General features: G+C 33.1%; 1 protein-coding gene across 2 annotated transcripts in view; it reads right to left on the reverse strand.

The window, feature by feature from the left end:
- Nucleotides 1–22,549, reverse strand: part of Kif18a (kinesin family member 18A) — a 54,589-nt gene that overhangs the window by 16,933 nt on the left and 15,107 nt on the right. For both annotated transcript variants that reach the window (XM_048360507.1, XM_048360508.1), the window contains 7 exons: nucleotides 22,283–22,459; nucleotides 21,130–21,204; nucleotides 20,805–20,917; nucleotides 17,476–17,638; nucleotides 12,971–13,135; nucleotides 9,387–9,508; nucleotides 6,422–6,648 (listed from right to left, as the gene is read on the reverse strand). In XM_048360507.1, coding sequence (XP_048216464.1) covers nucleotides 6,422–6,648; nucleotides 9,387–9,508; nucleotides 12,971–13,135; nucleotides 17,476–17,638; nucleotides 20,805–20,917; nucleotides 21,130–21,204; nucleotides 22,283–22,459 — 1,042 coding nt within the window. The remainder of the gene's footprint in view (nucleotides 1–6,421; nucleotides 6,649–9,386; nucleotides 9,509–12,970; nucleotides 13,136–17,475; nucleotides 17,639–20,804; nucleotides 20,918–21,129; nucleotides 21,205–22,282; nucleotides 22,460–22,549) is intronic.

Raw genomic sequence — 22,549 nt, forward strand, 5'->3', positions numbered from 1 at the left:
TGTCTTTCTACTTTGGTGGCTATGACCTTAGCTGTGCAGAAACTTTTTAATTTGTAGTAGTCCCATTTGTTGAGTCTTTCCCCTATTTGTTGTGCCCCTGGGACTCTATTCAGGAAGTTCCTTCCTGTGCCTATAAGTTCTAGTGTCTTTCCTACTCTGTCCTTCAGTAGTTTCAAGGATTCAGGTTTGATGTTGAGGTCCTTGATCCATTTTGAGTTGATCTTGGTGCATGGTGATAGGCTTGGGTCTACTTTGAGTTTTCTGCATATGGCTGCCCAGCTCTCCCAGCACCAGTAGTTGAAGAGGCTATGTTTATTCCATTGTATGTCTTTAGCTCCTTTGTCGAATATCAGTTGGCTGTAAGAGTGCGGTTTTATTTCTGGGTCTTCAATTCTAATCCACTGGTCTTCCGATCTGTTTTTATACCAATACCATGCTGTTTTTGTTATGATGGCCTTGTAGTAGAGCTTGAAGTCTGGTATGGTGATACCTCCTGCACTATGTTTTTTGCCTAGAATTGCTTTGGCTATTCTAGGTTTTTTGCTGTTCCATATGAATTTATGGATTGGTTTCTCTATTTCAGTGAAGAATGTGGCTGGGATTTTGATAGGTATTGCATTGAATTTGTATAACAATTTGGGCAATATGGCCATTTTCACTATATTGATTCTGCCTACCCATGAGCATGGGAGATCTTTCCATCTCCTTGTGTCTTCTTTGATTTCCCTTATTAGATTTTTGTAGTTTTCATTGAATAGGTCCGTCACGTCCTTGGTTAAGTTGATCCCTAGGTACTTTATTCTTTTTTTGCCCAGCCCAATTTAACACTTTTTAATATATGTCATGTTAAAATAACATCTAACTCCATATAGATAAATTTTTATAGATAAGTTTTAAAACTATATAGATATATATTAGAAATAGGTTTTAAAATTTTCAACACTAAATGGGACACCTCAAAGTTAAGATTAAATGATGGCTTAAATGGTAGCCTTGGGATCTAACCACAGTAACCCCCCCCACCCGCCCCCGCCACCTCCAATAAAAAATAAGGTAAATAATGAAAGTTCAAGGATGTAATTGTACCATGTATAGGACAGCAAAGAGTAAATATCTCATGGTGATCTCATCTACTCCTGTGGCTTTAAATACCATGAAAATGTTAATGTCTCCCAAATTTGTATTTTGGCATGGGCTTTTCTCCTGAACTTCAAATTCTTAACTGCCTACATGATGCTCCACTTGGATGTATAGTAGACACATTTAACATGACCCAAGCTGAACTAGTAATTTCTTACCCTTCCATCTGTAATCCTATTCCACTTAAACTCTTTATTATCTCATTTTAAGTGACTCCATTTTTTCAGGTGTTCAGGTCAAAAATCCCAAGTATATTTTGTCAAGAAATTCGACTAGCTGAACTTTCAAAATATACTGTAGCCAGGTGCTGGAGGCTATGTCTACCATGGTAACTATTCAGGAAGCTGAGATTTGAAGGATGAGGTTCAATGCCAGCAGAGGCAGAGAACCATATGACACTCTTACCTCCAATCAATGAGAAAAATTCCAGAAAGTGGAGCTGTGGCTCAGATGATAGAGCACCACCAACCCTGGGTTAAAAAGCAAAGGAATAGCTCCCAGCCTGCACCCCCCTCCTGCTGAGTTCAGGCCCTAATACTAGTACTGGCATATGTGTATACACACATGTACACACACACACTCTGCTTCTCACTATCTCTACTGCCAGAAGGAAACCTTGTCGGAGCCACCTTCATCTTTACTCGGTTACTGTCATAGTTTCCATTTTCCTTTTATAATATAACCTCAACACAAAAGCCAAAGAATCTTTCAAGATTTTTTTTTTTTTTTTTTTCTTTCAAGATTTTCTTCAGATTGTATCATTGGGAGTACAAAGACCCTCTTTAGTAACTTACAAGGCTATATGTTATCTGTCTTCTCTTTATTTCAATATCTTGTTAGTTACTTTCCTTCTCCCTTCTTGCCATTTTTTAATGTGCCAAACAAAGGTGTTAGAAATGATGCACTCCTTATTTTCCCTGCCTAAAAAGATGCTTCTAGATATCCACATGTATAAGTTTAAATTTCAAGTTTTATCAGTGAGATCTACTTTCACTATTCCATTTAAAATAGCCAACTCTACTCCTACCCTTTATTCTTAATCTCCTTTGCTTCTTTTCACATAAGGTGTGCCATCTTCTGAGATTGTTTATTTTATATACTTATTTGCTAAATTTCTTTTCTTTTCTTTTCTTTTTTTTTTTTTTACTAAAAGCTCCATGCAGGTTTGAGAGTTAGGTTTATAGTGTGATACATTTGTTAGCCTCAAGTAGGTAGCTGGAAAATGGTTCAACATGTTGAGTGAATAAGTAAATACTCTTATACTTAAAATTTTGTAAACGAACATTTTCCCAATGACAACTATACTAGAAAAATTAACATGTAATTATGTAACTATAAAAGTTCACAGATGTAAATAAAAGTGGAAAGGATAGTAATAATTACTATTACATTGGCTAAAAAAATCAAGAATTAATTAGAAAGGACAGGTATCTTAACCAACTGTAAATCAACTGTTTGCAATATGAACGAATGGTAGCAACAAATCACTGTGTGATAATGGAGAAAAATGAACACTTATTAGATATTTGGTTAAATATTTGATTACATATTTGGTAATCTTGGGAGTAAAGAGGGTATTACACATTTTCTTTAAAAGACATACAATGTCTCTAAATGTAAGAAATATGGGTGTGAAATTTACTTTGAAATAATCTAGTGAAGAATCCAGAGTAGAAGATGAGGTTTCTCCAGATTAGACGAGAAGTAGCAATGTATAAAGTTAGGTGATTGGTCCTTGGGGCTCATAATGGAGTTCCTTACTGAACTCCTTATCCACATTTGTAATTCATTAACAAAATGTCACAGATGAAAATATGTTAACAGCGGAAGGCAGTAGATATAAAAAGAGAAAGAAACTCCTCCTATACTGCTGATGGGAACTGAGATAATCACATAGAGGAGAGGAGATAACTTGGCATATGGTTGCATACTGAAATATATACATATATCCTGAGCAAGAAAATTTAACTTCTAGGAATTTATCATGAGATAATCAGACATAAGCACAAGGATAAATATATAGGCTTGTTAAATGAAATATTATTTGTAGTAATAACTTATCAAACAACCTAACTTCCTGATAATGGAGTGCAGGTAAGACTAATAGTGGAGGTTAATCTAATCAAACTTTTAAAACCACAGTATGACAAGAAATGTATCCAATGCCTAACGTGTGAAACTGTAACCTCTCTGTACATCAGTTTTATAATAAAAACTTAAAAAAAAAACCAAAAAGTTCAAATATACAGCATGTGGTATAAGTAAAAAAAAAAAAAAAAAAAGAAAGAAAGAAAAACAGTGCACCTGATAGAAAAGTTCTTAAGGAACTTGAAAAAACTTTAAATCCCACAGCACCAACAAGACCTCTTAATAGTACCTGTTCGTGAGATGATGTACACAAAAGCCAGTGATATGTATAGGCTTAAGATGAGAAACCTTTGACTTGTATTATGCACAACTTAGATATCTTCAGTTTTATCCTCAAAATGGTCAAGATTAACATTTATAATATTACTTTAGAAATAGATAATATCTGGGCATTTTTTCATGTTTTTAGAAATCCAAGTATAAATTATTCTCGTTATGCTTCAAATTACTAAAAACAGTAAGTGGAGTAATTAAGCCTTCCCTGATATTCTTCTTGGACTCTGCTTATAATCGCATAAACATACATAATTCATTAAGTAAGCAAGACATACTAAGCAAACAGTTAACTTTTAAAATCATTTGAACAACATCTTGTAAAATAACAAATCAAAAACAAAACATGAAAACAAAACCCATTCTCTGATGTTTTCCAAAGAAAATACATTCAAAATATGACTTTAGTAGTCTTTCCTTTTGCAAATATTATGAAAAAGAATTAAGAGCAAATAAATGTTTCTTTCATAAGCATATTCAGTTGTATTGCATATGAAATATGTATTTTAAAATAAGGAATAATGAGCAGCAACTAGCAGGTGGTCAGCTGGTGTTAAACCCTATTTCCTCTTTAACATCTTGAATACATTATAGAGAGGGAATTAATTCTAGGGTCAAAAGATAAAGAGGGAGGGAATTTTTTTTTTTAAAAAGGTATTACATTACCTTATGTATCTTAAAGAAAAATAAGTAGCTAATTCAGACCAACCTATCTTCTGATGGGAAATACAAAATGCCCCATCCATTCTAAGGCCCTGAATTGAAGAACAATTGGTAAAAGGAAGAAGTACAAGTTTAGGAAGGTAATTTCTGAAATTACAGCTAATTTCTCCTTGAGGTTGTTTTGTTGATGCCAGAGGAAGTGACAAAAAAGCCCAGCAATGGGAGCAAAGGGGCAATAAACACCTTTAGGCTGGCTAGATTCTCTGAAATGATACAAAAATCCCAAACCTAAAACAAATGAAGAAAACACTACTAATAAAAACAGCCACGATCCCACTAGAAGTCAAGGAATTATAGATATTAAAAGGATACATGCTATAATAGTGTTATTATATTTGGGGATTTGGTAAAAATGAATACACGTACTCTCATGCACATTAGATTCAGGTTGCAGATCCTTTATCCTAAATTAGTAGGAACAGAAGCTTTCTTTTCTTTTTTTTTTTTTTTTAAATTTTGGAATGTTTATAATAGACTTCCCTGTTGAATGAACATCCTGAACCTTAAGATGTGAAATCTCAGAAGTCCAAAATTTTTTTGAGTATCATGTCAGCTAGAAAACACTTTTCAGATGTTGCAGCATAACAAATTTGAACTATTTGGATTAGAGATGCTCAATCCATATTTTTAAAAAGTCTGAGGTGAAAAATACAGAATATATATTTTTAATTCTTTTCTTTCTCGCAACTTGATGTCTCAGTTTCTAGGGATCTTCTATGGCTATACACATGTGAACCTATGGCATTATAGTGTGAATATGGACTATCATAGGTTCATGTGCTAAATGCTTGGTTTCCAGGTACTAGGGCTACTTTGTGAGGATCTGTACATTTTAGGAGGTAGGGCTGCTTGGAAGAAGTACGTCACAGGGCCATGCCGCTGAAGGCTAGGTCTGGTCCCCTTGTCTTCTTCTCCCTGTCTACCATGAAACTGAGAAGCTACTCCATGAAGGGGTCTTGCAACCAGGATGTTCTGTGTTCAAGTGCATGAGATCAAGTAGCCAAACCTGAAGCAACTGAAACTGGGAGTCAAAATGAATTACTTACTTTAAGTGTGTTTTCTCAAGTATTTGGTCAGAACTATGTGAACTCTGACTAATGCAAACAAGTATATTTTCTGATAAGACTACTTATAAAGAGAACATTAAGTAAACTATAGTATATTTGTTCTTTGAATACTTGTACTTTAAAAAGAATGAAATAAATTCTTCTTATAAGTATACTAAATAAATGAAAAAACTGCAGACCAATATTTATAATATCGTACCATTCATGTGAACCTAGTGAAAAGCTGACAACCTAATAAAGTATATTTGTATCACATACACATAAAAAAAAGAAAGTGTAGGCAAACATAACCAAACTATTAACATCCATTATCTCAAAGGTAATTCTGAGGAGATAAATAATGTTTTGAGGAGAGGCAAAGAAGGCATTTACTTTTTATGTTATATAGTATCTGCATTTTTAACCCAAGACTATATATTAACTTTGCAATCAGCATATCGTCACAGAACTTTGAGAGTAAGTATTATACAGGAAGTGACATGCCAATAAAACTAGTAATTGTATGGGTTAGTTGATCTCATGAAAGGACTATTATTTATTACTGGTCACAGTACTATTTATTGTTTATAAGATTTGTCTTTAAGAAAGGTTAAAATTTGAAGTATAGGAATAAAATTTTTACTTCAGAAAATGGTATTGGGTAGATTTATTTAAAACATCAACGTATACATGCTCAAAGATCCTAGGAAGATACTTGTGAGTTGAAATGACTTTGAAGTTAATTTTATTGTTAATTATCACTAAGTAATCAAGTTTCTTAAAAAAGTAACTACTCTGTAGTTTAATTTATAAAGAATCTCTTTAGTAGGCTGGGAATATGGCCTCATGGTAGAGTGCTTGCCTTGTATACTTGAAGCCCTGGGTTCAATTCCTCAGCACAACATATATAGAAAAAGCGAGAAGGGGCGCTGTGGCTCACGTGGTAGAATGAGCAAAAAGAAGCCAGGGACAGTGCTCAGGCACCGAGTCGCAGCCCCAGGATACGCCAAAAAAAAAAAAAAAAAAAAAAAAAAAAAAGAATCTCTTTAGGAATAATGTTACTATTTGCTTAGAACAAAACCAGTACTTACAAGGAGTAGCTGTTCCAAGTTGTGGAAAGGTCATCAGAACTGAAATCCCTGGTATATCATTTTGGTTTGGATGTTCAGTACTTTGGTCAGCCCAAACCACAACTTTTTTCCTCTCTACTAAATGTTCAATTTCTTTGAAGTCAGATTCAAAGGAATTATTTGAAAGGCCAGCTTCTTGCAATGTGCAATACTGTTTTCTTAGGGCTGGAAGTAAAGCATTCAACACTCTATGAAGAAAAGATGACAAGAAAGATAAACATTAAGTCTTAAATATCTTATAGTTCTTTTGTGCAATGCTCAAACTACTATACCATTAAAATTATTTCCTGTATATGGTTTCCTTTAGGATATGTTATTCCAATCAAATACCTCAACATAAGCTTCATCTATTAAGTACAAAGTGGGCAGAAGCTTGAGAAGGAACCATGAGAACCAGTTCTTATTCTTAGTCTTCATATACTTTCTTTGGAGAAACAACAAACTGATGTTTCTCCTATATAAAGTAGGGCAACACCTGAGCAGCAACACATAAGACACTGTTCTAATGACTAAATGACTTATATACATGTAAAAGCTTTTAAAAAATGTGATTGGGGGCTGGGGATGTGGCCTAGTGGCAAGAGTGCTTGCCTCGTATACATGAAGCCCTGGGTTCAATTCCCAGCACCACATATACAGAAAACAGCCAGAAGTGGCGCTGTGGCTCAAGTGGCAGAGCTAGCCTTGAGCAAAAAGAAGCCAGGGACAGTGCTCAGGCCCTGAGTCCAAGCCGCAGGACTGGCAAAAATAAATAAATAAATAAATAGAAATAAAAAATGTGATTTACAAATTATACATGCTGTCACTAACATAAAATTGAAATAAAAATATAGTATGCTAAATGATGAAACTCATTATATATATAGTATTAAAATATATAAATTAAAAAATAATTCTACCATAAGTTAGATAAGCTAAAGCAATGGCTTTCTAATTAAACTGAATATGGTTTCTGGGCAAGGAATGTTTAAGGTACTAGAATATTATCTTTTTCTCAAAAATCTCCTCACACCAATAAACAGAGCCTCAGTGAATGTACATTTTTTTTTATTAGACTTCCATGCAAGCATTCAGTGAAGAAATATAGTAAAAAAGGTATAAATACATGTTCAACCCATAGTTCCTAACTTTTATATCAAGGAACATGCCAAACGATAGAAAGGATATTCAAATGATTCAGAGTTCAGGTATTAAAACAGTCAATACATGACATCCAGTTAACTTATTCAGGAGAGTGGGACCAATTTAAATACATTTGACAGTGGGAAAAGAAAAACAGACCAGGCATTAATTTTGCTATAATTAGAAAAACTTTCCTATTATACTAACCTCAGATATTTAGAAAGCAGTACCAATAATCTGTGACCTTGCTTTTCTTGGTGTTGGTGGGAAGCAGTCAATTTGCATTTACTCCATGCCCAAAACTATGCCAAATCCACATAAAGAGATGTGTAACATATCATGACCTAGGTATACATACCTACCATTTCACAGATCCTCAGCCCATTTCTGGCATTTGTTCATTTTGTATTGTTCATCTCCTATCTTTTTCATGGAGTATGCAGTTAACTCTACAGTGACTGCTTTCACAATGAAAATGTTATTATTCATTGTCAAAGGACTCAAAGTAAACAAAACTCAAACAAGTTCTGGGAACGAAGATTTATGATCTCTGAAATGGGAGGAGGCTATACCAGGGTGTAACTATATAATTTCCCAGTTCTTGGCAACTGTACTATGCAGAAGAGTTAACATGGAAGGACTGAGTTTAAGAAATGTTTGATTTTGTTTTTTAAAGTATTCTTAAATAATAAGAGTGGTTTACTGTGTTTATACTGTTTGCACAAACAACATGCTTAATGCTCAATGGAAACTTTAGTTTTAAAATCTGATTATTACAATATGGTAGGTAGAGGGTACCGATGAGATTCCCATAAAAACTTATGTTACTGAATCTCTAAAGATTTCAGATGTTGCTACAATTTTGATTCTGGTGGAATTAAGCACACTCTTGGGCTCTAATGGAAAAAGATTTTTTTTTTTTGGCCAGTCCTGGGCCTTGGACTCAGGGCCTGAGCACCCTCCCTGGCTTCTTCCTGCTCAAGGCTAGCACTCTGCCAACCTGACCCACAGCGCCCCTTCTGGCTGTTTTCCATATATGTGGTGCTGGGGAATCGAACAGAGAGCTTCATGGGTAGGGGGCAAGCACTCTTGCCACTAGGCCATATTCCCAACCCCCAAGATTTTTTTTTTGTACAAAGTCATTTAATATTCATTTTTAAAAAATCTAAAATAAAAAATAATTTGGAAGAATATTTCTTTACATCATTGTGTATGGGTATAAAAAGTTGACAAGATGACTCTTTGGCTTACTATTTCCTCTTTTTGTTTTAAATATTTTAGAACCAAACTGAATCCTAATCTTGTTCTTAAAAGACATCACATGTAATTTTCTATCATCATAAACTTGACACTGTTTTATATCCCTTAGCCAAAGCAATATTGGGAATTAACGGATAATAACACAATACAAATGCTGTGGAAGTTGAGTGCTAGGTTTTGAAGGAGGGTAACGATGCGTCCATCTCAGACCCAGCTTCGGAACAAGATTTTTGAAACTTTGTATTTGCTTGTCTGTTCAGCACCTTTCCTCTTCTTAGCTGATTTTACTTTGAATTCTCTTGCTAAAATAACTCATGATTTATATGTTTTTTGATTTCTAGGAAGTGATTGAACAAAGAATAGGTCTTTGAGACTCAGACACAGACACTATACTGTATTTGTAGGTAATCTACTTTCAGGACACAGAAACTATATTTTACTTGTATTATAATCTACTTTTATGCCTAAAAAACCTAAGGCTTAGAAAGTTTATGTACTTTTCTGCGGGGCTATATTACTATGGCAGCAAGACTGATATACTTACGTTTCGGTCTGCTTATGTTGCTGTTCTTGAAGGTAAGCTAGATCCATCATGTGTCTAATTTGTGCTTTCAGATCTTTGTTCTGAAGTTGTAAATGGTGACAATGAAGCTCTTTATTGAGTTCCTGGGGAAAGAATGTAAAATATATTTTAGATTCTAGGAAGACTATTAAAACTATATTTTAGTAAATTTAATTTTAAGAAAATTTGTTTTCATTTTGGTAGTACTAGGTTTTGAACTCAAGGCCTCGTGCTTGGTAGGCAGGCATTTTACCACTGAGCCATTCATTCAGCTATAAAATTCATATTTACACAGTTTTTTTTCCCCTTTGTATGCCAGTCTTGGTTGCTGTCCTGAGTTTTTGTGCTTAAAGCTGGTGCTCTACTACGTGAGCCAAAACTCTACTCTGGCTTCTGGTTGGTTAACTGTAGAGTCTCATTGACTTTCCTGCCTGAGTTGACTTCAAACCATGATCCCCAAATCTCAGCCTCTTGAGTAGTAGTTGTAGGATTTCAGGCCAAAGCCACTGGCACCTAACTTTGTTTTCATGTTTTTGATATAAAATGTTCAGAAAGTATTTACAAAATAAGAATCTTTTTTTTTTGGCCAGTCCTGGGCCTTGGACTCAGGGCCTGAGCACTGTCCCTGGCTTCTTCCCGCTCAAGGCTAGCACTCTGCCACTTGAGCCACAGCGCCGCTTCTGGCCGTTTTCTGTATATGTGGTGCTGGGGAATCGAACCTAGGGCCTCATGTATCCGAGGCAGGCACTCTTGCCACTAGGCTATATCCCCAGCCCACAAAATAAGAATCTTGATACACTCAGTCTATATAACACTTTTATTAGGAAGATAAGGCTTCAAATTTCCTCAGAAACTGTAAAAAATTCAGAAGAAATTTTTGAAGATAGCTTCTTGATCAATCAAATTTGTTTACAATGTGAAAATATATTAAAATATAATCAGATTTTGCTTAAGGGTTACTTCCTGAAGGAGGCTTTCCCTGAGCATTGTTTTTAAGATGGACAATTCCATCTTCTAATAATGTCATAACATTGGTCAGTTAACAATTTCAGCTACAAAGTTTATTGTGTAGCTGTAGTTTTACACTCAGAACAGAGACTACAGTCAGAATAAGCTTAGGGTTATAGGCCAGGATACAAATATATATGCCCACATCTATGTATGTTACATCCTAGGGGGGAAAAAGGCTTTTATACAAGCATTTACAGTCTCATTTTCTTAAGTCTTATGTATCTACAATCAAGTGTCTTCTAATGTCTGATCTGTTACCTCAAGTTACACATATTTCCTGAAACTTGCTAAACCCTAAACAAAAAATATTAGCTCAGAAGTATGATGGATAGTCTAATAGCATTTTCAGCATCTTGGGAAAATTTCAGGTAGCATAATTAGGGAAAAAACTTTGGAGGGGACAGGTTGATTAGTTGAGCCAGTAATCCTATAAACAGGAAAGCTAGGCCTGGAATCTTCCTTTAGTGAAAATTCTGAAAATCTATTTTAACTTTTTGATACTTGTTTACAATCTAGAGTTGATCATTGACTTGATTTTTACTTAAAAATTGCTTCCTTGGAGAGAGGAAAGATGAAAAAAATGTGAAGTATTGTACTCAGTAGACATTATATGGAAAATGAACTATGAAACTTGTGGGGCAGGATGGGAGGGGGAAACTGGGAGAAAGTTAAGGAAAGGTTGACATTATCTAAAAAGAAATGTACTCATTACCTGACTTATAAAATGGTAACTCTCCTGTGTAACATCTTTTTTTTTTTCTTATTTATTGTCAAAGTGATGTACAGAGAGGTTACAGTTTCATACCTTAGGCATTGGATACATTTCTTGTACTGTTTGTTACTTCCTTCTTTATTTTCCCTTCCCCTTCCCCCTTTCCCTCTCCCCCCATGAGTTGTTCAGTTGGTTTACACAAACAGTTTTGCAAGTATTGCTTTTGCGGTCGTTTGTCTTTTTATCCTGTGTCTCTCGATTTTGGTATTCCCTTTCACTTTCCTAGTTCTAATACCAGTATATACAGTTTCCAATGTACTCAGATAAGATACAGTGATAGTGCAGGTACAACCACAGGAAGAGGATACAAGAGGATCATCAACAATAGAAGCTACGGTTTCACATGGCATGTTGAAAGTAATTACAACAGTGATATATCCCTCGTTTCCATAACATGGAATTCATTTCACTTAGCATTATCTTATGCATTCATAGGGGCATGGCTATTAGGCTCTTGTGATCCTCTGCTGGATAAATCAAGTCCCTTCATGAACCTATATCTTAGTTTGCTTATGTAGGAATTATAATTATTTCAATGGTGAAAACTGTAAAAAAAAAAAAGAAATCTGTAGAGAAAGAATTAAGCATAGGACTTGACTGGGAATGTAAAGTTTTAAGTTTGTCTTTTTTCAAAGCATTTATAATAAGATGCATAAGGACTTTGACCACTCTTTAAAACTGGGAACCTATAGCGAATACAGGATAGCACAGGCAAATTAAAGAATACTTCCAATAGACTTTTCTGTCTCTTTAATACTAAAAAAGTTCTTAAGTACTTCTGTAGTTGTGCATGACTGTAAATAAGAATGATAATTCCATGTACAAGTACAATAAAATTAACTCATTGTTTTGAAAAAAGTAATCTACACTTATCATTTTAAAGTTACAAAGACATATGCTAAGTTCTAGGAATTTACTTAATGAATTGGACATTATACTTCAAACTGAGTGGTGAATTTTACATTCTCCTACCACAAAGTTCAAAAGAAGTTTTGAAAAAGTTTTTCCCATCACAAGAGCTAAATTATCTACCAGAATATTAGAACTCTAAGCTATAGCACAATAAAAAAAACTAATGAAACTTCAGTAGTTCTTTCTAGGAAAGTCTTTGTTCACTGATGTAGATGCAACCCCACCCGCTCCATTTCCCTCTTCTTCAGATATGGGTGCAAACTTGATACAGCAGATAAAATTGAAGTATTATAATCATGAATTGATAAGCATGATGCTAATGTATTAGAACTGCATACTTCCAAAACACTGTTAAGGGAACAAAACATAGTCCAACAGGCTAAGCCACTGAAATCATATTATTATTACAGAATATCCGTTAGTGAAAACTACCATCACTACACTTTATGAATAAATATATTTTGATATTCTAACATGGAATATCTTCAAATACACACACAAACACACCTGTCTGTAGACTTCAAATCACTTAGCTATAAATTAGTAGTAATAACATTTATCAAGGTTTAAAACAAACTTAAATTACCTACATGATGAATCCTAGTTTGAAATTGAGAATTACTTTAGGAGTCACCTAATAAAAGGAGGAACTGTTTACATTTAAAAGTAACTTTTCCCTTTGGAAAGTATAGAGAAGACAAATCTAGTAGCTAATTAACAAGGAGAATGTATGTTTAGTCACAAAAAGCATAAAATGAGCCAATTAAATCTCCGAGAAATAGGGCAATAGTTTTCTTATGAAAGATACCAAATAAGAAAGATGGAGCTCGAGTTTCACAAATTAAGTTTGAACATACAAATACATTTGTACCTTTGGAATATGACCATTTTGACCTAGGAGTACCATTTCATTTTCCACTTGCTGGAGCCAATTAGTATTTTTATCAAATTGCTTCAGTACTTCATCCCTCTTTTTCTCCAGGTAGCTGTGACGTGTTTTCAACATTGCAAGTCTATGATCTCGTTTGCAAGTGGCCTGAAACACAATATACATACCTAATTGTATATTTGATGTACATGGTATTTGCAAAACACTACTTTTTGGAAGAATGTTAGCAAACCCTATTAACTTAAGCTATACTTTTATATTTAAGATTATTTTCTCCTTAAAAAAGTATAATACCTATAGGAAAATAGGAAATTGAGTTGTGAGTCATTTGTAAAGCATGATATGTTGAGAGTTTATGTCTGTAAGAAAAATAGTGACCAAATTCAAGAGCTACAATGTGTGTGTGTGTGCAAGCAGCGCACACACTAATAAAATCTTTCAGTACATTAAATCTGTAAAGTTCATATAAGGTCAGATAAATTCCATGCCTTCCTTCATCAAAACCGAAACAGATTCATATTCTCTCCTCTTATTTTTTTCTCCAGTTTGAAGGATGTGAACAAATAAAGTGTTATACTGTCCTGATTTTGCCTGGAAGGCTTTAAATTGGCTGATACAAGTCTCATAAAGATATGAGAGTTGATAATCAGATTGCTTTTCAAAATCTGATTTTGCCTATGGATGGGTTTAAGTCCATTAATGGCTATGTTGTTATTTTTGTTGTTTTACATTTGCAAAATTTACATTGAAATCGATCTTTTGGTCTTTACACTATCATAGGAACTGTGGGTCAGAACAGCTTGACCTTGGTAGAAAATTTTCCAAAAGATAACTAAATTAAATAATAACAGATATGATGAGTACACCTGAAACAATATAACCTCAAGATTTGAACAAGCACTTGTAGTGAGATATGGAAGTAGTGAGAGAATAATACAAAGAAAAGGAACTAGATTTGAATTCATTAGGGCTTTATCCTTTTTGGCTTATAAATTCCCCTAACTTATTAGCTTTTATAAATGTTGCATAATTAAAAATGGCAGGGATAAAAGGAAAACAAATATGACTGACTTCATGTGAATAGAGGCTTATAAAGGATTCTGGGTCTGGTTAAATGTAACTATCATTAACTCATAGCCAAATCCTAGGTATTCATACATTTTATTTAACCTTTCCTCCAAGAGAAATGTAAAGGTTATGTTAAAAAAAAAAAAGACTTCCACTTTATGCTAGTATCAAATGGCTGATATGCATTGCCATTCTCAATAAGGTTCTTGATGTTATTTTTCTGATTAACTATATCCCAATAATTCATCATCAGGTAAGATATTAAAACAAACAAAACAAACTACTTATACAAAGATGAAAGATACTAAACCAAACATAATGCTCTAACTTCTAGGGCAAAAGGTTACATAATGCTACAATGTGGGAGAGGCTAAAAAGATGCCTGCACTCATTATCTAAAGATCCTTAAGACACTTTCTGATGGTTTACACAGTCAATACAATTTTCATAACAATGTATTTTTATTCATAAATGACTGTAGTTTTGCAAACCAGAAAATCACTACTCTTTTTACTACGCATTACTTTGTTTTTAGAAGCCATGATTAACGATTTTCATAAAGACATTAACATATATAATGAGTTATTTTGAAGTAAATCAATTTTTTGCAATCATTTTGAGATTTTTTGAATAAATGTCATTTTCACTTTTTAATAGAAATATTGGCAGAAGGAACCTATAAAAACCACAAGTTTTCAAAGTTCAAAGTTAGTACTAAGTAGAAAAGTATCCTGAAACTTAAAAGTTGAAAGACAATGCTGTAACAGAAAGTGGGATATAAGACTTTTAGAATTTCTTCTGCTATTCAGAAGTTGTGAAAATTCAGGCAAGTCAATTTCAGTGGGCTTTCCATTATCTCATGGGAAAATGAATGTAGAAATGGTTCTGCAAGGTAGGCGGCTAAATGAAACCATTATGGTTTTATCATTTACAAACGTAAAGACTCCTCTAGAAACCAGGGTAAAAATGATCTGTGGATCTGAATGCATTAGTATTTGTTGCCAGGAAGATCCTAGTTCAAAAGTTAGTTGACTTTTTGCTTTTAATGCCCAACAAATATATCATCTATGATGATTCTCTTTGGGAATGTTTATATACTTCCAATCAGCCATTGTTCCAAGATAGTAAGTGTCTGGAAAAATATTTTTAAATATACAAATTATGCATTGGTATTAAAATGAATTTTTCCTATTAAGTCTGAAAAAAGCTTTATGTATTTCAGTAATAAAATGTCCAGAACACCACCACAAAAGTCTTGAGAAAGAACAAATATAATTTTGAAATTTTAGGTGTTATTTAAATTACTCTGTACAAAAGAACTGGTAAGATGGTAAACTTATTTTCATTATAAAATAACTTTGCAGATTATCTTTATGTGGCTATAAAACTACCCATGAGTTTTATTTCAATACAGATTTCAGTATCCATACTCCTAACCTATTTATAGCTGAATCAATTTTATGAATTTCTTTCAGTAGTTCTGATAATAAGTTTGTTTTGGAGGGCATCCAAATCATAAAATTCTTTGCCTCAGAAAGCAGTTTATTAAGACATTTCTGTCCACAAACAAAATATAACGAAAGCCTGGGATATTTCTCAATGGTTAAATTATAACCAACAACAACGTTCTTTTTTTGGTGACCATGTAGCATAGACAGACCTGAACTTACAAATTTCTTGCCTCTGATTAAGTGCTAGACTACAGGTATCAGCCAACATGCCTGTTTTAAGGTTTTTATCTCCACAGTTTACCAAGTTTTATACTGATAGCTCATGCTTATAATACTAGCTACTTGAGAAGTAGGCATAAGGACAAACACAATACAAGGCCAACCCAAGTAAAAAAGTTAGCAAGATGTCATCTTAGCAAATAAGCTGGATGTGGTGGTAATATATACTTGTGGTCTCAGGTAGGATTGTGGTCTTATGCCAGTACTGGGCAAAAATAAGAGAATCCATCTGAAAAATTCATTTGAGAAAGTAAATTAAAACAAAAAATGATCTAAGTTAGTATGGGTAACATACCATGCTTAATAGTTGCAATAAAAGTCTAATATATGATACTTGATTCCTTTTAGTTAAAAAGTAGATTCTAAATTCCTGGGAACCAATGGTTCCACAATGTGTGACACTCTATCTTCCCAATTACTTGTCAATAATTTTTATAAAATGTCTTCTACTTATCATGTGCCAACTCGAATCCATTAATATAAGATGTCTCCTGTTTATCATGTGCCATATCAAATCCATTCATAGTGGTTAGTGTAGGCTAATTTCCAGTTCAGAAAGGTTACAGCAATTTATGAGTGAAATAAGCTAAAGTACCAATTTTTTTTTTTTAGGTATTTCTATAATATAGTCTCCACTAATACACTCTGTACTGGTCAAATTCATATTTTATTTAGAATATGCTATTTTTTTTCCAAATGATATGCTTATGCAAGAACTATTACAAATCTGTTTCTACCAGAAAGCGTTTTAAAATCATCACAATGAGAAGCTAACAGTTATATAGCATTTACAGAACCAATAGAAAAAAACCTAAAAAAACCCCCAGAACCTATAGAATAGTAGTGATTAAGAAGGCAGACTAAAGTGAGTCAACTAAGGTTTTATACTGGTTTAGTCATATTAATTAGGTAGGAAACTAGAATACTTGATGAGTTCTCAATGCTTCTGTTCATCAGAATTGGTTGTAATTCTTTTTGACACAGAATTGTCATAAATACTAAAAACTAATCTATTGAAAGAACTTTGTCTGGCACATGGTTAATGTTCACTGGTATTAACTGATTTTTTAATTATGATTCTATTGTAGTAATATATAGGGCTTTGGGTAACAATGCCACAGTACTTGCCTAGCATACATGAAAAATAAAAAGAAACATAAAATCATCTATATGTATACTTGAATATATCTTACCATCAATGGACTTGGGAAATAATTGTGATCTTACAGGTCTAAGGAGTGGGAGTTTACAGGGTGAGAATGACTGGAATATAGTCCTCTTTTGCTGTGTGCTAATAAAAAATTAAGAATATTCTTTTCTGAAAAAAAAAATCTCCCTTTGGCAGATATTGTAAATTATCATCTGGTTCTGGATGGGCTGTTTCCACTGTCTTTTTTCTGGCAACAAATTCTCCTTGCGATTGTGTTAATTTGTTGCAGGGGTTCATACATACTCAGAAAAGCAAGAGGTAGAACTGAGATTTTGCTGCTAGAGTTTTCTTCTTGTTAAAAATTGGACTTAAATTTCTTTTAGCATTTCCAAATGTTTATTCAGAATTACTGATTATCTTGTCTTCCAAATTTTTGAATCAGAAGGTTTTGCGGGAGCAGGTGGGGAAATAAAATTTAAAAAAAAAAGGTTTTGTGATTTCACATTCTACACGATTTCATTGTAAAGTAATTGAAATACCTTTTCTACTTTGTCCTCAGAACACATCATTTCTATCTGCTTATGGCACTGATGTTGATAGAATGACTTCAGTTCATTTTCTTTGAGCAACATTTCCAATTTTAGGTATTCTTGTCGAATTTCTTCTCGATTCCGGAACAAGGAGTTCAGAACTTCTTGAAATCTAAAACAAAACAAAACAAAAAAATTATAAAATTTCATTAATCTTGAGATAAGTGATACAAAATTTCCTTAAATAACCAACTAAATATCACTCAGAATTATAAGTTCAGTGATAAACAGAAAGTAGGTTAGAATGATTTATTACAAAAATGTGTAGAAAGGAATATTAACTTTATTTCTTCTAGTATAGGTTTCTCTCAATCTCTGTCAAAAACCTGTACTGATACATACACCTATCAAAAGATTTCTGGTATTAGTAATAGACTACATTTTGTTTATGTTTATAATCTATATGTAAGTTTGTTTACCAAAAGTAAAAGATATGGTATTTGTGAAAAAGGATGGTAATCTAGAACTGTACTATGGCTATTCTCAAGGTCTCATCAGTGTTGTTTTGGTGGTCGCTTACTGTGAAGAAATAAGCAGCAAAAGGCACAGTTCCTGAGTGCCTCATAGCATCCTAGGGATTATGAGAGGGCCAGAATTAGGTTTGAGAACTGATTATCATGAAAACATACCAGAAAGGTTAGCTAACTCCTATAGCTTGGTTAAGAATTAACCAATACTTTCAGGACCCAAAGCATGCAACAAAGGTAGAAAAGGCACTATAATTTGCTTCTTGAAAAGTGTAATACAGACCTAAGGAATCAAAGTTGGAGAATTTGATTCAGATATTCACATGCTTCAACACTTGATGCTGATTAACTCCTATAAAAATTCCTGAAGGAAACCCACAATCCTGTACTTTCCAGGATCAATAGAAACACATGTTAGAGCAATGTTTTAGTTTTATAAAAAGTATAAGTACTTTCAAGTCAGAACTAAAATACAGTATCAGCATAAATAGTGACATGTAGGGAAAAATATCAAAGAAAAATTAAGTGTAAAGCCTTTAAAATAAAATCAAGTTTGCGCATTTAAAAATAAATGTTCTTTGGTCGGAATTCTAGATATATTTGCAAGGATTTGTGGTAAAAATACTGCCAATTTACGTCAGTAGTTCTTAGTGAAACTCTACTGGGAATGAATATAAGCCACAATACATTGACTTTACTGCTGTTTTGTCAAACTGATGAATATTTCATAGGAAATATGTACAGACATTGTGATACTATATTATATTACACCAGTGCTAATGCCAGTAAATGAACTGTCAAGTTATCTTTAGGTATGCCAAAAGAAAATTTCTTAGTTTTTCTGTAACTTATTAATCAAGGACAAAGTTAAATATTTGTCAATTTTGTGGTCCAGACATTTCACATAATAGTGTTTACTGATTAAGATGGAAAGAAAAGAATTAGTATCAAATGTTTCTAGAGTGTCTTTGAAAAAAAAAATTCCTAAGGGATTGACAAATGACTATTTTCTAGTCATTTACAACATTCAAATTCAATTTGAATTATACCAACTAGAAACAAGTCAACAAAATTTTGCATCAGTATTTTTGGATGATCCATAATAAATTTAACTTTCCATAATTTTCTTGGCAGTTACTAGTGAAATTTAATGTCTATAGTTTATATAAAATTTTATTTTTTCTTTATATAATTTCCTATTGAACACTACTTTTTCAAGTAGCTAAGCATATACTGTATATTTTTCCCATTGTTTGTTTAAGCATCATTACAATGTTATTTAAGTTTCACGATAAGATTGAAAACCAAAGCGTTAAAAAGGCCCATATAAACATGCAATTGATATAATAAAAAGATATTTCATGTGAGAGAGTTACTTTTAAGGGAAATGATAAATGTTATGGGATACATAATTTTATAATTACCTTATTTATGAGTTAAAGTAAATTACTTAGCATGTGTCTGGAACTAAAATCAGTTTCAATGATTAAGAGTCAGATTGAAATAGGAAAAATATCCAAATCAAGGTTCATTCATAGCCCAGGCTATGAATAATTTCATCAGAAGAGAAAGCTCAATGATTTAAAGACATCAACTCCAAAAACAAGTTATTTACTAACTGTGAGGTTTTCAAATAGCAGAGATGACTGGCCTAAAAGGGGCTGAGAGTATATGAACACAATCACCCTAACTTTGAGGACTGATTTCGTTCAATATATTTGTATCATTTGAGTACTATATTTAAACAAGTAAATAAAACAATAAAAAGTAATACTGTACCAGAGTTAAAGATTTTCATTGATGAAACTTAGAGATTAAAAAAGTTTCATGTTATTTTTTTTAAGATACTAGGATTGGTAGGAAATAATTAAAAACATCTGATGCCTAGTAAAATATAGTAACAACTGGAAGATTAAATAGGGCGTTCCAGATTAACAGAAAATTTTTAGTATAAACACAGCTTAGTCACTTTAGCAAATTGCAAGTCAACTTGATGGTATCTGAAAATGGATGATGTTGTTAGTAAAAATGACAGTGTGGGAAATAAAAGATTACAGTTTGAAAAATGTGATAGTTCTTACCCCTTTTTGTAACTGAGGATGAAATAGCTCCTTTTATAGTACTTTAAAGCATTCTGATAGTGAGTAGATTAAATCAATACACATCAAAAAAAATCGTCAAAACCTACCAAGCCATATATAAAATAAAATAGAGATGGGGCTGGGTAAGGATCAAGTAATACAGAGCCTGCCCAGGAAGCCCAAGGTACTGAGTTAAACATCACAGGGTTAAAAAAAAAAAAAGGTTTAGGAAGCAAAATAAGGCCAAGAACTCAAGAAGAACTGTCCCCATAATAATTACAACAGTTTCAGTTTTGTAAACTGACTATTTAATCTGGAATCGTGAATTGTTCTAGAAAGATACCACTTGCACTATATTCCTATCACTATGAGATGTTTACTTAAGTCATTAATTTAATTTAAATTTATTAAGTAGATTACTAGATATATGAAGAAAAATAAAGAGATTTACATGTTAAAAATCACTGAAAATTAACTGCATAGGTATTGTAACTGGCTTTACAACCTCCATCTCATGGCTAAACATCAGTTATCATTATTATCTGTAAAGTAAAATTCTTGATTTCCAAAATATACAATAGATCAGTGATTCCTGAATTCAGCTGAGTATGTGTGTGTTTGTGTGGGCCATCTAACGTATGAGATGTGTGATATAACAAATGATTTTTATCATAAAATATCAAAATTTTAAAATAATAAATTCCTCAAAATAAAATCTTACTGTTTTTACCTTTCAATTTCTTTTTCCTGCAGGTTTGGAATCATTAACTTTGAATTATCATTTTTATCAGCAAAGGCTTTCTGTTCTTCATAAGATTTTAGTTTTTCTTTTAACATTAAAATCTAGCAGAGAGAAAATACTTGTTAAAATACAAATCAAGTTATTTCTTCCCATGGTACTTGACCACAGCAAAAGAGCAGCTGTGAAAATAACCAAATAAGCCAGATTTCAATTGTAATATAAATATATTACATTTGTGGACAATTAGTAACAAATAGTCCTGTAATGGAAGAACTGAGGAAGTTTGGCATAACAATATAAACATCAGACATACCTCTGCTTTCTGCTCATTACAGATCTTTACATATTGAGATATATGACTGGTGAGATTAAGAACATTGCTCTTCAACTGTTCAGAAAGGAAAAAAGATTGCATCTCATTTATCATTTCATTAATTTGAATTTTGAGACAATTACAATCATAATTAGTTATATCACTTGCTTAAAGTCTGTAACAAGATGGTATGCTGTACATATTAATAATGTAAGTTAGATTATATATCTTTTTCTTTCCCTCTTCCCCCCAGTGCTGGGGCTTGAATTCAGAGTTTTGTGCTCTCCCACAATATTTTTGCTCATGGCTAGAGCTCTACCACTGAAGTCCTGCCTCCAGTTCCAGTTTTTTGCTGTTTAATTGAAGATCAAAGAGTCTCACATATTCATGCCATGAAGGCTTTGAACTGTGATCCTCAGATTTCAGTCTGCCAAACAGTAAGGATTATTGGCATGAGCCACTGGCTTGAGATTATATAAGTATAGCCAGAGGTGGTACTGAAATTTGAACTCAGGTCTTTGTATTTTTGAGCAGGCACTCTATCACTTGAGTCATGCCCCTAGCTCTTTTTAATTTGAGTTGCTTTTTGAACAGGGTCTTAAATTTATCCTGGACAAAGAATTTTCTATTCATATTTCCTAGGTAGCTGGCTGACAGGTGTGCACCATCACAGCCTGTTTGTCTGTTCAGATGAGTTCCCAAGTTTTTGCCTGGTTTGGCCTTGAACATAGTCCTCCTCATATTGGGCTCTGGAGTACCTAGGATTACAGGCACGAGACACTATGCCTAGCTTCAATGAATTTTTTTTTTTTTTTACTAAGTTTAAAAAAATACTTTCTATGTAACTGAGGTTAAGTTTGATAGTTAGCTGGTACTCATTAAAGTATATCATCATCTATAGTCTGTTAAAGCTGTGATTATTTATTCCAGGGTACCATTTAAAATACTATATGACATGATGTGAAAAAGTTTAAGGAGAGATGCATTAAAGCACACACAAGATTGGATATTATCCATTATAAACAGAATCAAGATGTGCAAAGGCTAAGTCAACGTACAATTACCCAGGTAAATAAAGACAATTTTAGCCCTCAGCTGCCTAATTACAACCTTCCTTAATACTTCTCAAAAAAGGTAAAGTAAATATACTTACAGTAGACTTAATATCCTTTGCTCGGTTAGCATACTTAAGAGTGTTATATGTGTCATCATAGAATAAAGAAGAAGGACTAACAGCAGCTATCATTATAGTTTGACAGTTTCCTCCAAGAGAATCCTTTAACAAGCGAGTAAGTTTACTATTTCTGTAAGGAATATGCTGATTCTTTCTCTGAAAGAACAACAGAAAATCTTACGTAATTTTCCACACTTAAATGCAAGCTTGCCACTACTACTTACTATATAAATTAAAGCCTTGCCT

The sequence above is a fragment of the Perognathus longimembris genome, chromosome 13 (genome assembly GCF_023159225.1).
Source record: "Perognathus longimembris pacificus isolate PPM17 chromosome 13, ASM2315922v1, whole genome shotgun sequence".
Classification (NCBI taxonomy): Eukaryota; Metazoa; Chordata; class Mammalia; order Rodentia; family Heteromyidae; genus Perognathus; species Perognathus longimembris.